At 48.3% G+C, this 13,496-nt stretch overlaps 1 protein-coding gene across 1 annotated transcript in view; it reads left to right on the top strand.

Moving 5' to 3' along the window:
- The first annotated feature begins 2,337 nt into the window (after positions 1 to 2,337).
- Positions 2,338 to 13,496, top strand: part of LOC115464344 — a 59,764-nt gene continuing 48,605 nt past the window's right edge. Inside the window, exons 1-3 of the mRNA XM_030194733.1 lie at positions 2,338 to 2,382; positions 6,829 to 7,293; positions 11,799 to 11,894. Of these exons, the coding sequence (XP_030050593.1) occupies positions 2,338 to 2,382; positions 6,829 to 7,293; positions 11,799 to 11,894 (606 nt within the window). The remainder of the gene's footprint in view (positions 2,383 to 6,828; positions 7,294 to 11,798; positions 11,895 to 13,496) is intronic.

Below are 13,496 nucleotides of genomic sequence, written 5' to 3'. Positions count from 1 at the left end.
CAAGGGGGCATGTCGGAGGTGTAGCGAAGGTGGGACTTGGGCGTGCCAAACACTTGGACGTCTTTGACCCATAATCGAAAATAACAAGGACGTCCCTGACGAACACTTCAATGTTTTCACCTGGACGTGCTTTTCTTACGAATAAGGCACAAAAAGGTGCCTGAAATGACCAAATGACCACCGAAGAGAATCGGGGATGACCTCCCGTTACTCCCCCAGTGGTCACTAACCCCCTCCCACCCTCAAAAAACATCTTTAAAAATATGTGGTGCTTGCCTCAGATGTCATACTGAGGTCCATGACAGCGCATGCAGGTCCCAGGAGCAGTTTTAGTGGGTACTGCAGTGCACTTCAGACAAGCAGACCCAGACCCATACCCCCCCTACCTGTTACATATGTGGAGGAAACAGCGAGCTCTCCAAAACCCACCACAAACCCACTGAACCCACATCTAGTTGCCCCCCTTCACCCGTAAGGGCTATGGTAGTAGTGTACAGTTGGGGGTAATGGGTTTTTTGGGGGGGGGGTTGGGGGGCTCAGCACACAAGGTAAGGGAGCTGTGTACCTGGGAGCATTTTATGAAGTCCACTGCAGTGCCCCCTAGGGTGCCTGGTTGGTGTCCTGGCATGTCAGGGGGACCAGTGCACTACAAATGTTGGCTCCTCCCACGTCCAAATGGCTTGCTTTAGGACGTTTTTGACACGGACGTCTTTGGTTTTGAAAATCGCTGCAAGTCAGAAGCATCCATGTCTAGGGACGTCCAAATCTAAGGATTTGGACGTCTCTGACGATATTTTCGAAACGAAAGATGGACATCCATCCTTTTTCAAAAATACGGGTTTCTCCACCCCTGGATTTTATCATTTTCTAAGGATGTCCAAATCGCAACTTAGACGTTTCTTTTGAAAATGCCCCTCTTTGTGACATTGTATTTTAACTTTACCTTTAAGTTCAATGAATCTTAATTGTTTACTTATCTTTATACAGAAATTTCCTTAATGGAAAAGGTGCCGGTCAGGGGCCGGATTGTCCGACACACATGTTTCGCTCCTGATGCTGTATCAAGGACTAATCCCCTGTCACATAATGCCACCAGTCTTACCGGACCAAATTTTCAAATATTTTCAGATTTTCGCCTATTACCGCCGCTTTAGTAAAAGGTATCCCCTGTGTGTTAACTGCAACTATAGTTCCATGCACCAGTGGTCTTTTAACATGCAACCTGCAAAAAAAAAAAAAAAAATGCTGTGCACACAGCTTAAAATGGCTTACTGGAAGATGCGCTCGGGCATCCTGTGGTAAGTTCTTAATCTGCAGCATTACCGCAAGCTAAAAAATAGGGCTTTTTTCCTGCACGGAGGGGCCTTGTCTGGGGGGTAGAGACTGGGTGTTTCTTCGCTAATCAATTCATGGAGCTACATTGTCGCGCACTGATTGACACGGGATTCCTGCGTGAGCCATTACCGCCCACAAAATAAATATCTGTAAGTTCTAGCATGGTAATTTCTTTTAATGGCAGCGTGCTCATGGTGACGCTAGTGCGTTTTTTAAATCTGACCGACGGCGTTTTTACAGGAGCTTAATGAAGCATTTGGCTGTTGTAGCTGAGACAACGCTTTTGCAACGATATCTTTCCAACTTTACACACTTTACAATTAAAAATTGGACCCCTGAGGCAGGCATAGTTGACGCCGAAACACAGCCCGTGTAGGGTCTCTTTTTTTTGTTGTTGTTACATTTGTACCCCACGCTTTTCCCACTCATGGCAGGCTCAATGCGGCTTAGATGGGGCAATGGAGGGTTAAGTGACTTGCCCAGAGTCACAAGGAGCTGCCTGTGCCTGAATAAAGGACTCCTGTTGTCTCAGTCTTGAAGGCCCAGTTGTGCTTTTTTTCTTTGTATACTTTCTGTGTATGGTGTATTTCCCTCTCTGTTTGCTTAGACGCTAGTGCTTGGTCATTAATGCAAAAAAAGAAAAATCGGCCATTTGACTGCTGCGAGAAAAACCTGTGTAAGGGGCACGCCAAGACCGCGTCATACCACAGCTTTGTAAAAGGACCCCTTACCTTTCTGTAACAGTAGATGAAATAGTGCCATGTTACCATGTTAGCCTGATTTAAAAGCAATAAATGGAAATGAAAAAAGATGACACCTTTTTTTGTTGGACTAACTTGATACCTTAATAGGTTAATGTATTAAGGGACCCTTTTAAAAAGGCAGGCCAAAAAGTAGCCTGCGGTAGTGTGAGCAGGCTGGACCATTTTTCCACGGCGTCTGGTAAAAAAGGGGGGATTTGGGACAGGAAATGGACGTGCAGCAAAATTAAAACCAACTCGCATGTATTTACAGCCTGAGCCTTTAATGCCACCTGTTGATGTACCGGTAAGCAGTGGCATACCAAGGGGGGGGGGGAGCGGTGGGGGTGATCCGCCCCGGGTGTACGCCGCTGGGGGGGGGGGGTGCCGTGCGTCTGTCGGCAACGCTTGTTCCCTGCCCTGGAAAATATGTGGTGCTTGCCTCAGATGTCATACTCGGGTCCGTGACAGCGCATGCAGGTCCCAGGAGCAGTTTTAGTGGGTACTGCAGTGCACTTCAACAGGTGGACCCAGGCCCATACCCCTCCTATTTGTTACATGTGGAGGAAACAGTGAGCCCTCCAAAATCCACCAGAAACCCTCTATACCCACATATAGGTGCCCCCTTCACCTGTAAGGGCTATGGTGGTGGCATACAGTTGGGAGTAGTGGGTTTTGGGGGGGAATTGGGGGGGCTGAACACACAAGGTAAGGGAGCTGTGTACATGGGAGCATTTTATGAAGTCCACTGCAGTGCCCCCTAGGGTGCCCTATTGCTGTCCTGGCATGTCAGGGGGACCAGTCTACTACAAATGCTGGCACCTCCCACGCCTAAATGACTTTGGATATTTTAGACTTGGACGTCTTTGCGTTCGAAAATCACCGAAAATCAAAGACGTTCACATCCAAGGACGTCTAAGGTATTTTTAAACACAAAGATGGACGTCCATCTTTTTTTGAAAGTGACCTTTTCCCCACCTCCGAATTTGGATGTTCTACAAAGACGTCTAAATTCCCCACCTCCGAATTTGGACGTTCTACAAAGACGTCTAAATTCCAACTTAGACATTGCTTTCAAAAATGCCCCTCAAGTCCCTTCTTACTTTTTTATTTTTTTTTTAGCATGGACCGAGCTAGATCTGTGAAAACTTCCACTTTGTAATTTCCCCAGGTGATGGGTTTTTAGTGTCTACCCTCTTCAGGGCTGATGTTAAACATTCATGGGCCAGAGCAGAAACCACGGAGGGGGCCCAAAAGGCTGGCCTTCTATCTATGTAGCCTTGGGACCCTCCATGGTATGGGGGTCCAGGGCAATTCCCTATTTGTCACACCCTAACACCGGCCCTGACCCTCTCCTTCCCCTGCAAATCATGGTAGCATGCTGTATCTCTAGGGCGATTCTCTTGTTGCTGTCCCAAGGCTCTGTGCGTCGTGTGCTCAATTTTAATATTAAGATTTCACTGCTTCCAAGTGTGGGCTGTGGAAGATCTCTGGACCCCCTTCTCTGTAGTCCACAAATTCTCTTATACACCTCTGAATCTTGGCCGGTTTCGTTGTTATATTCCATCTCATTTTTTGCAATATCTTCTTTTCTCTTGGAACCAGCTGCACAGCTCCTGTATGGGAGATGCTGGGAGATGTTTATCTGTCACTTCTCTGTGTCACTGCTCGGAGAGCTGCCCTCATCAGCGTCACTATGCGCGAAGGCTTCTGACCACTTGGAAAAAAGACAGATGAGAGGAGATATGATTGAGATCTACAAAATCCTAAGTGGTGTAGAACGAGTAGAAATAAATCGATTTTTTACTCGTTCCAAAAGTACAAAGACTAGGGGACACTCAAGGAAGTTACATGGAAATACTTTTATACTTTTAAAACAAATAGGAGGAAATATTTTTTCACTCAACAAATAGTTAAGCTCTGGAACTCTTTGCTGGAGGATGAGGTAACAGTGGGTAGCGTATCTGGGTTTAAAAAGGGTTTGGACAAGTTCCTGGAAGAAAAGTCCATAGTCTGCTATTGAGACATGGGGAAGCAACTGCTTGCCTTGGGATTTGTATTATGGAATGTTGCTACTCTGAGATTCTGCATGAAATCTTGTCACTCTTTAGGATTCCAGAATCTTGCTATTCTTTGGGATTCTACATGGAATCTAGTCACTCTTTAGGATTCCAGAATCTTGTTATTCTTTGGGGTTCTACGTGGAGTGTTGCCATGATTTGGGTTTCTGCAGGTACTTGTGACCTGGCTTGGCCACTGTTTGGAAAACAGGATACGGGTCTACATGAACCATTGGTCTGACCCAGTATGGCTACACTTATGTTCTTATGTAAATTCAAGCAACCATATAGAGCAGTGGTGTCACTTCCTTGTCCTCCTGGTGAGATGTTGAACACTGCTTTGGAGGATTTACTCTTCCTACTTGCTGACTCGGAGACTACAGAGTGATGTGATAGTTGAGGAAGATAGGATCTGGGGCTTTTTGTATCTTGTATTTCAGCTCAGGGCACCTGGAAGTGGGTGGTGTCAAGTAGCGAATCTGCCAATTAATGAGCTGAATATCTTGTAAGGTTTGATGGCTTTGGAAGGGCAAGGACCTCCTTGGTGGGTGAGATCGATGGAAAGTGGGTTGAAACAGGCAAGTAAAAGGTAGTCATCAGTATAATAATAGGCACTGAAACCATTATCTTGAATGAGACTCAGGAAAATATTGAATTATAAGGGTGCCACTGCCAAGATGGAGCCTTGGGGGGACACTGCATTGAAGGGCATACTGAGAGGATGTAGAATGTCCATTTGAGACTGATGAGAACCAGGGCCGCCAAGAGACTGGGCCGGGCCTGGGGCAAGGCAGCCGCCGGGCCCCACCGCCACCCCCCAAGGTCACCGCTGCCACCGCCCCCCCCCCCCCCCCCCCCGAGGCCACCGTACCACATTCCCCAGTCTCCACCCACCCACCCCCGGCCCTGTCGACAGCCCTCCTCTGCCCACCACCAGGCCGGGCCCGCTTCATTCAAATCACAGCACCTGACCTCCGTGTGAAAGCGCAGCAGCAGCAAATCGCCTCCCTTCGGGCTTTCCTTCCTTTTGTCCCGCCCTTGCGGAAGTTACATCAGATGAGGGTGGGACACAGGGAGAGAAAGCTCGAAGGGAGGCGATCTGCCGCTGCTGCACTTTCACACGGAGGTGAGGCGCTGTGATTTGAATACAGGGTACAGGGGGCCCGGCCAGTGGCGGACGGTCAACGGAGCCAAGGGCAGGCAGGTGAGACCGTGGACTGCGGCGCCGGGCCCCCTTTGGAGGCCCGGACCCAGGGAATTTTGTCCCCCCTGCCCCCCCCCCCATCAGCGGCCCTGATGAGAACCAGCAGAAGATTGTCCCAGTACGATTGGTTTTCCAAGGATGGGGGAGGAACACCAGCCCGGTTTAGATCTGCCTGGAAGGACGCCAGGGAATGAGCCCATGATGCCATAGAGATTTTTAGAAGGTGGTTTGGAGGCATAGTCGCAACCTCTGTGGACTGGGACCATTATTGAGGCTAGCGTGTACCCTGCGGTCCCCAGGAGGAGAAGAGTTTCTGTGAAAGAGCCACCAGTGACTGCTGAAGCTGGAAGGCACCGTCCTGCCCAAACCTGTGCAGTAGATGGAGGAAGGATGCTGCCTGACCCTGTGGTGGGGGGAGAGTTGGCTCTGGGGTGAATAGCTGCATGGAGGAGGCAAGAGTGGCTTGGACCCGGGATGCAATGGGCAAAAGAGCATATTTTCTCCCCTGGAGGCCTCATGGGTTTGATTTTTTTTTTATTTTCCTGGGGCTTTACTACTACAGTCAGTGGGTTGATGGGCCAAGGGAGGGATCTTTTGGTCTGCTGCTTATTTTGCTTTTGGCCTGAAGGGTTTTGTTGGAAGTTGGTTGTGTGCTATGTGAGCTGAATTAATCCTTTAGTGCTCTGGATCTGTTTCATGGTGGGGTAGGGGTGAAGCAATGGTCTGAAGACTTGTCAGCCACAGTCTCCCTTGAAGAGCTCCCTGTGCTGCATCGGGGAGGGTGGGAGAAGCTGGTGTCGAAAGCACTGTCTTGTTCACCCCCCAGTGGTGCTGAAACAGGGACCAGTGGAGAGGGAGAATGCAATGTTAATGGAGCAGTGGAGGCTGCAGAGTACTGAAGCAGTTGCTGGAACCTGGAACTGCTGCTGATGATTTTTCAAACTTTGCTTTTTTTTTTTTTTTTGTAGTCTGTGAGCATATGGTTTTTGTTTTTTAATTTTATACTTGGAACTGCTTAAGATCCCCTAAGGTTGAGAGGAGAGACGAGAGCAACCCACTAGGAGTGGCAGAGAAAACAAAACTGAAGAAACAGGGGATTTTGCACCACGCCACTCAAAGGCTTCCTTCACAGTCAGGAGACTTCACCAGCAAGTGAACTGCTGCTTCCAGAGCCCTAGGAAGGTGGGGAGGTACTAGGGGGCAGGAGGGAGAGCAGGCAACCCAGGGACCTTTCAAATACACATGGCAAAGATCCTATCCTGGGGAGACGTTCCCTGACTTTCAAACTTGCTGCCAGTCAGAGGAGCATAGCCATGGGTGGGGCTGGGTGGTCCATTCTGCCTTCTCCCGCTTTGGAGTTGGACCAACCAACCCAGTCAGAGACAGCAGCACAGGCCAATGAAAGGCAAACTTAGACAATAGCAACATCTGTACGTAGACAATATCTTATACCCATCCAAATTAAGCTTAAGCCACACCAACAACTCAGATCTGGAAACGAAACGTTAAAATCTTGTTCTCATTTCCTGTAAGAATCATGGCTGCAGCCAGCTCTGCTGCTGAGAATCTGCAGGAGGAAGTTTCTTGTCCCATCTGCCTGGATTATTTCATAGATCCAGTCAGCACAGAGTGTGGACACAACTACTGTCATTCCTGTATCATTCAGAGCTGGGAGGGGATAGAAACAAACTTCCCTTGTCCCCAGTGCAGAAAAACGTCTCAGCAGAGGATCCTCAGAGTTAACCGTCAGCTGGCAAATATCACTGAAATGGTGAAAAAGCTTTCTGGGTGCCCAGTGAGACCCAAAGAGGAGGATCGATGTGAAAAGCATGACGAGAAATTGAAGCTGTTCTGTGAGGAGGATCAGAGAGCAATCTGTGTGGTGTGTGATCGATCCCGAGATCACAGGTCTCACACCACGATCCCCATAGAGGAGGCTGTGCAGGAATACAAGGTGTGTGTCAGTATCGTTATTATCACTGTGTGTCCCGGGATCACAGATCTCACAGTGTGATCAGTAGCATAGCCAGGTTGAGGGTGCGGGGATGGGGGGGGGGGGGGGGAGCAGAAAGCGGACTGTGGACAGTGCGTATTTCAGATTGCATGAAAAATAGGCATTGGCACCATCAGAAGTCCGTTTGAGGGAGGGTCCACTCCCCTGGCGATCCATCTAGCTACACCGCCTAGTGTGATCCCCATAGAGGAGGCTGTGCAGGAATACAAGTAGGGGCATTTTTGAAAGAGAAGGGCGCCCATTTTCTGACACAAATCAGGAGATGGGCATCCTCTCAGGGTCGCCCAAATCGACATAATCAAAAGCCGATTTTGGGCGTCCTCAGCTACAGTCCATCGCGGGGATGACCAAAGTTCACAGGGGCGTGTCAGAGGCATAGTGAAGGCAGGACGGGCGTGCTTAAGAGATGGGCGTCCTCGGCTGATAATGGAAAACAGAAGGGCATTCCTGAAAAGCGTTTGGTCAACTTTACTTGGTCCATTTGTTTTCACGACCAAGCCCCAAAAAGGTGCCCAAACTGACCAGATGACCACTGGTGGGAATCGGGGATGACCTCCCCTTACTGCCCCAGTGGTCACCAACCCCCTCCCACCCTAAAAAAAAATGTACATTTTTAGCCAGCCTCTATGCCAGCCTCAAATGTCATACCCAGCTCCATCACAGCAGGATGCAGGTCCCTGGAGCAGTTTTAGTGAGTGCAGTGCACTTCAAGCAGGCCCATCCCCCCCTACCTGTTAAACTTGTGCTGGTAAATGTGAGCCCTTCAAAATCCACCTGAAACCCACTGTACCCACATGTAGGTGCCCCCCTTCACCCCTTAGGGCTATGGTAGTGGTGTACAGTTGTTTGGAGTGGGTTTTTGGAGGGCTCAGTACCGAAGGTAAGGGAGCTTTGCACCTGGGAGCAATTTGTGAAGTCTACTGCAGTGCCCCCTAGGGTGCCCGGTTGGTGTCCTGGCATGTCAGGGGGACCAGTGCACTACGAATGCTGGCTCCTCCCACGACCAAATGCCTTGGATTTGGTCATTTTTGAGATGGGCATCTTTGGTTTCCATTATCGCTGAAAACCAGGGACGACCATTTCAACATTTAGGTCGACCATCTCTAAGGTCAACCTAAATGCTGACATTTGGGTGTCCCTGACCGTATTATTGAAACAAAAGATGGACGCCCATCTTGTTTCGATAATGGCGGTTTCCCCGCCCCTTCGCCGGGATGTCCTTAGAGATGGTCATCCCCGTTCGATTATGCCCCTCATGGTGTGTGTCAGTATCTTTATAACTCAGACAGCTGTTAGCTTCCTGTCCACCACCACCACCAGAATAACTACTTGGACACATTGTAGTCTCGGGGTACTAGGTTACAGCTTTGTTGGTTGCACAGTCATGACATTACCTGAGCCAGTTATCTCAGTCCATCCCTTCACATGCATCTAAACTTGCCAGCGCTGACCAGCCCACAACCTTTTCTCTCGTATCTCCAACTGGTTGACCAGGTGACCTTGTCCATAACCTTACATAATATAGCCCAGTCTTCTCCCCCCCCCCCCCCCCCCCCCCACATACACACACACTTGGGGAAGGGGCTTAAGTATCTCCTTCCTGAAAGCAGCAACAAATCTCCCTATCACATCCAGAAGATATAGCCATAGGGGCAAGTTGATGGGTAGCAGGAACATAAAATTCAATTCAATTCAATTTGGACTTATATATTGCTAAAATCCCCTTTCCATGGTTCAGTGTGGTTAACATCAGTTAGACCACATTGCTTAGCACATCACAAGAGAAATCGAACCTATAAATAGTGAGATAATACAGAGACATAGAATAGCTATACTGAGTCAGACCAATGGTTCATCTAGCCCCATATCCTGTTTCCAACAGTGGCCAATCCAGTTCACACGTACCTGATGGAAACCCAATTAGTAGCAACATTCCATACAGAACCCCAAAGAATAGCAAGATTCTAGAATCCTAAAGAGTAACAACATTCCATTTAGAATCTCAGATAATAGCAACATTCCATACTGCTGATCCCAGGGCAAGCAGTGGCTTCCCCATATCCATCTCAATAACAGACTATGGACTTTTCCTCCAGGAACTCTTTTATAGCCAGATACGCTAACCGCTGTTACCACACCCTCCGGCAAAGAATTCCAGAGCTTAACTATTCACTGAGTGAAAAAATATTTCCTCCTAGTTGTAAAAGTATTTCCATGTAACTTCCTTGAGTGTACCCTAGTCTGTACTTTTGGAATGAGTAAAAAAGCTTCTACTCGTTCTACACTACTCAGGATGTCAATGGGAAGGTAGTTCCATTGTGAAGTTCCTGACGTAGGGAAGAGTGAGCTAAAAGTCTTCTGCGATCTAATCCCCTTGTAGGACAGAGAGGACAGGAACAAGTGTTCTTTGAGTCTATTGGATTGGGCAGACATAATGATGATACGTTAATTAATAGACTGGATGTGATGCCATAGAGAATATGAAAAACTATACAATCGGCTTTAAACTTGATTCTTGCAGCTATGAGGAGTCAATGCAATTTAACCAGATATGATACACTGTTGTATCTATTTAATTAAAAAAAAAAAAGGCTGACTGACTGATATGACCCCTTTTAACCTTTTCCCCTTTCCTCAAGTGATGCTGCCCAGTATCCACAGACCACTATGTTGGGGAGGCGGTGGATAAGTCTCCCCCAGCTCTCTCCTGGAGGTGCAAATTCATCTAGTTCCTGGGCACTCTGGCCCAGGGACTTTCTCTTATTACAGTGGGTCGTGGAACTGGAATCACAAAGCTCACACTGTGATCCCCACAGAAGATGCATCTTACGAACTCCAGAAGGAACCTCTGGCACAGTGCAAGTTTTACTGGGAGACTGAGATAATACCCCACAGGCCCTGGCTTAGGAATGTCCTGGTATGCACAAGACTAACCCATTTGGAGAACTTGCCCCCAAGGCAGGATCACAAATATAAAAGTGTGAGTCATTACCTTCATTATTGCAGTATGTCCTATTCATGTATTTAGATGCATTATAAGTCATTGAATTGGCACAAGTTTGAAACTTGTGAGCAGCTGCAGAAATCATCAAGGCTTCCATCCTGAGTAACATAGAGGGGCATAATCGAACGAGGCCGGCCATCTCCGGGAGCAGGCTCCGTAAAGGGGCGGAGCCAACCGTATTATCAAAAAAGATGGCCGGCCATCTTTTCTTTCGATAATACAGTCGAGGCCGGCCAAATCTCAACATTTGGGTCAAATGTTGAGATCGCCGGATTTAGAGATGGCCGGCTTCAGTTTTCGGCCATAATGGAAACCGGGCCCAGCCATCTCAAACCTGGTCAAATGCAAGCCCTTTGGTCGTGGGAGGAGCCAGCATTTGTAGTGCACTGGTCCCCCTGACATGCCAGGACACCAACCGGGCACCCTAGGGGGCACTGCAGTGGACTTCAGAAATTGCTCCCAGGTGCATAGCTCCCTTACCTTGTGTGCTGAGCCCCCCAAATCCCCCCCAAAACCCACTCCCCACAACTCTACACCACTACCATAGCCCTTAGGGATGAAGGGTGGCACCTACATGTGGGTACAGTGGGTTTTGGGGTGGTTTGGAGGGCTCAACATTTACCACCACAGGTGTAACAGGTAGGGGGGGATGGGCCTGGGTTCACCTGCCTGAAGTGCACTGCACCCACTAAAAACTGCTCCAGGGACCTGCATACTGCTGTCAGGGAGCTGGGTATGACATTTGAGGCTGGCATAGAGGCTGGCAAAAAAAAAAAAAATATTTAGGGTGGGAGGGGGTTGGTGACCACTTGGGGAGTAAAGGGAGGTGATTCACGATTCTCTCCGGTGGTCATCTGGTCAGGTGGGGCACCTTTTTGAGGCTTGGTCCTGAAAAAAAAGGGACCAAGTGAAGCCCGCCAAATGCTCATCAGGGCCGGCTTTGTTTTTTCCATTATCAGGCGAAACCGGCCATCTTGTAACCACGCCCCATCCCGCCCCCGTCCTGCCTTTGCTACCCTGCCGACACGCCCCCTTGAACTTTCGTTGGCTCTGCGACAGAAAACAGTTGGAGCCGGCCAAAATCGGCTTTCGATTATACCGATTTGGCTGGGTTTAGGAGATGGAGATATTTTGAAACCTAACATTCAACAGGGGAAGGTTTTTTTCAAAGCCGATGATTAGTAATAGATCATATAGATCGCTATACATATCAGTTTGATCTCTAGAAGCCCTGTAGACTGTTGAGCTCCATGAGGCTTTTTCCTTCCCACAATTGGAGTGTGTTTTGTATTTTGCGCACACACATTGTTTGGTTTATTAAGTGGGTCACTGATACAGTTTTGAAATTTGTTTTCCTACGAATGTACCATACTGTAGGTCTATAGAGGTACTCTACTGTTTTGTCATATGGTATTTAGATCCCTACAATTATTTGTCACAGGAGAAAATTAAACTGCACCTGGAGCCTCTGAGAAAGGAACTGGAAACTCTTCTAATGTTCAAATCTAATAAAGAGAAGACAGAAGAAAAGTTAAGGGTAAGTGTCTGTGTCTCCCCCTGAGGAAGTGGCTGCAGGGATATTGTTTTGCTCATCACCTCAATGGCCCCCGACAAAAAAGCTCCTGACATAACAGCCACTGTCAAAAGGGCCTGCCCACAATATAGGCCTTGACAAATTACCCCCCCCCCCCCCACACACACACACAAAAGGGCCCGATCAGGCTGCCCAGAATATGGCACTGCATATTTTTTTTCCTAATAATCTTACCTTGCCAAACAGGATAAGATTGGTAAGACTATGAAAATGATGACAATATTGTATTTTGTTTTGTTTTAATTAGCATGTTAATGAAAGAATAGTTTCCTTAAACAGCAGAACAAATCGTGAATACCAGTTGGTAGCTATAGAATTTTGTTTATTTTATATATGCTTTATACAATGCAATGCTGATAGGACCCTTTTTCAGTGAAGATTTCACTTGTAGTTTATCATCTTTTTTTGTGATGTGTTAATTTTTTTCTAGGGGGCTATTTTGTTAAGGGTTGTTTTGTGGGAGGGGCCATTTTGTCAAGGGCTATTTTGTTACAAGGCTGTTTTGTCGGGGTGCCGCCAGGAATCATAGGTGCAGACTCCGTGGGTGCTGTGGGTGCTCGAGCACCCCCAATATTTCACCCACTGGAAGTTCGTTCCCTCCCTCCCTCCGAGTTCCAGGGTCATCGTCCCTCCCTTCCGCCCTCCCTCCCTTTGAGTTCCAGGCCCCCTCCCTCCGAATTATAAAAGTCATCTTGACTTACCTCGTCTGTGTTACAGCGGCCGGCAGCAGCAGTAAAAAGCGTGCAGGCTCGGCCCTTAGTTCAGCTTTCCCTTCTCTCTCTCAGCTCTGGTCCCGCCCTTGCAGAAACAGGAAATGAGGGAACTCGGAGGGAGGGACGACAACCCTGGAACTAGGAGGGGGAGATGACACTGGAACACAGAGGGAGGGAGGGAGGACCCCCTGTGGAGGGAGGGGGGACCCTGTGGAACTCGGATGGGGGACCCTGGAACTGGGAAGGAGGGAGGGAGGGACTCTGGAACTGGGAGCGACGGGGGGACCCTGGAACTCGGAGGGAGGGACGGGGAGGGAAAGGAGAGAGAGAGGGGAGGGAGGGGGGCCTGGAACTGGGAGGGAGGGAGGGAGGGGACCTGGAACTCGGAGGGGGGACAGGGGAGGGGGAGGAGGAGATGGAGATGGAGGGGGACAGGAGGAGGGGAACAGGGGAGAGGGAGGGGGGATGAGGGAGAGGGGGGAATGCACCACCTATAAAAAAAAATTTCAGCACCCCCAATCATTTTGAAAAGTTGGCTCCTATGCCAGGAATACGTCTGTCCTGATGGATTTTCAGTCTTTTTCTTTATTATAAAATATCCCAACATCTGGATGACAGATTGCACATTTCAAAGCAATGGGTCCAATATTCAAGTTCAATTTTATTTGAAATAAGGCCTATAAAAATATATATATATAAGCAGTTTACGGTAGTTAAAATAAAACCATTTAACCTGGTGGAAGAGGCTGCTACCTGGTTAAACAACGCTCAGTTATTGGTAACTTTTGATGGGCTTGTGAGAGCCCAGGATGTAGTTTTAATTAAGTTTGGA

The sequence above is a fragment of the Microcaecilia unicolor genome, chromosome 3, assembly GCF_901765095.1.
Source record: "Microcaecilia unicolor chromosome 3, aMicUni1.1, whole genome shotgun sequence".
NCBI lineage: Eukaryota > Metazoa > Chordata > Amphibia > Gymnophiona > Siphonopidae > Microcaecilia > Microcaecilia unicolor.
This window is presented reverse-complemented; position numbering and strand designations above follow the sequence as displayed.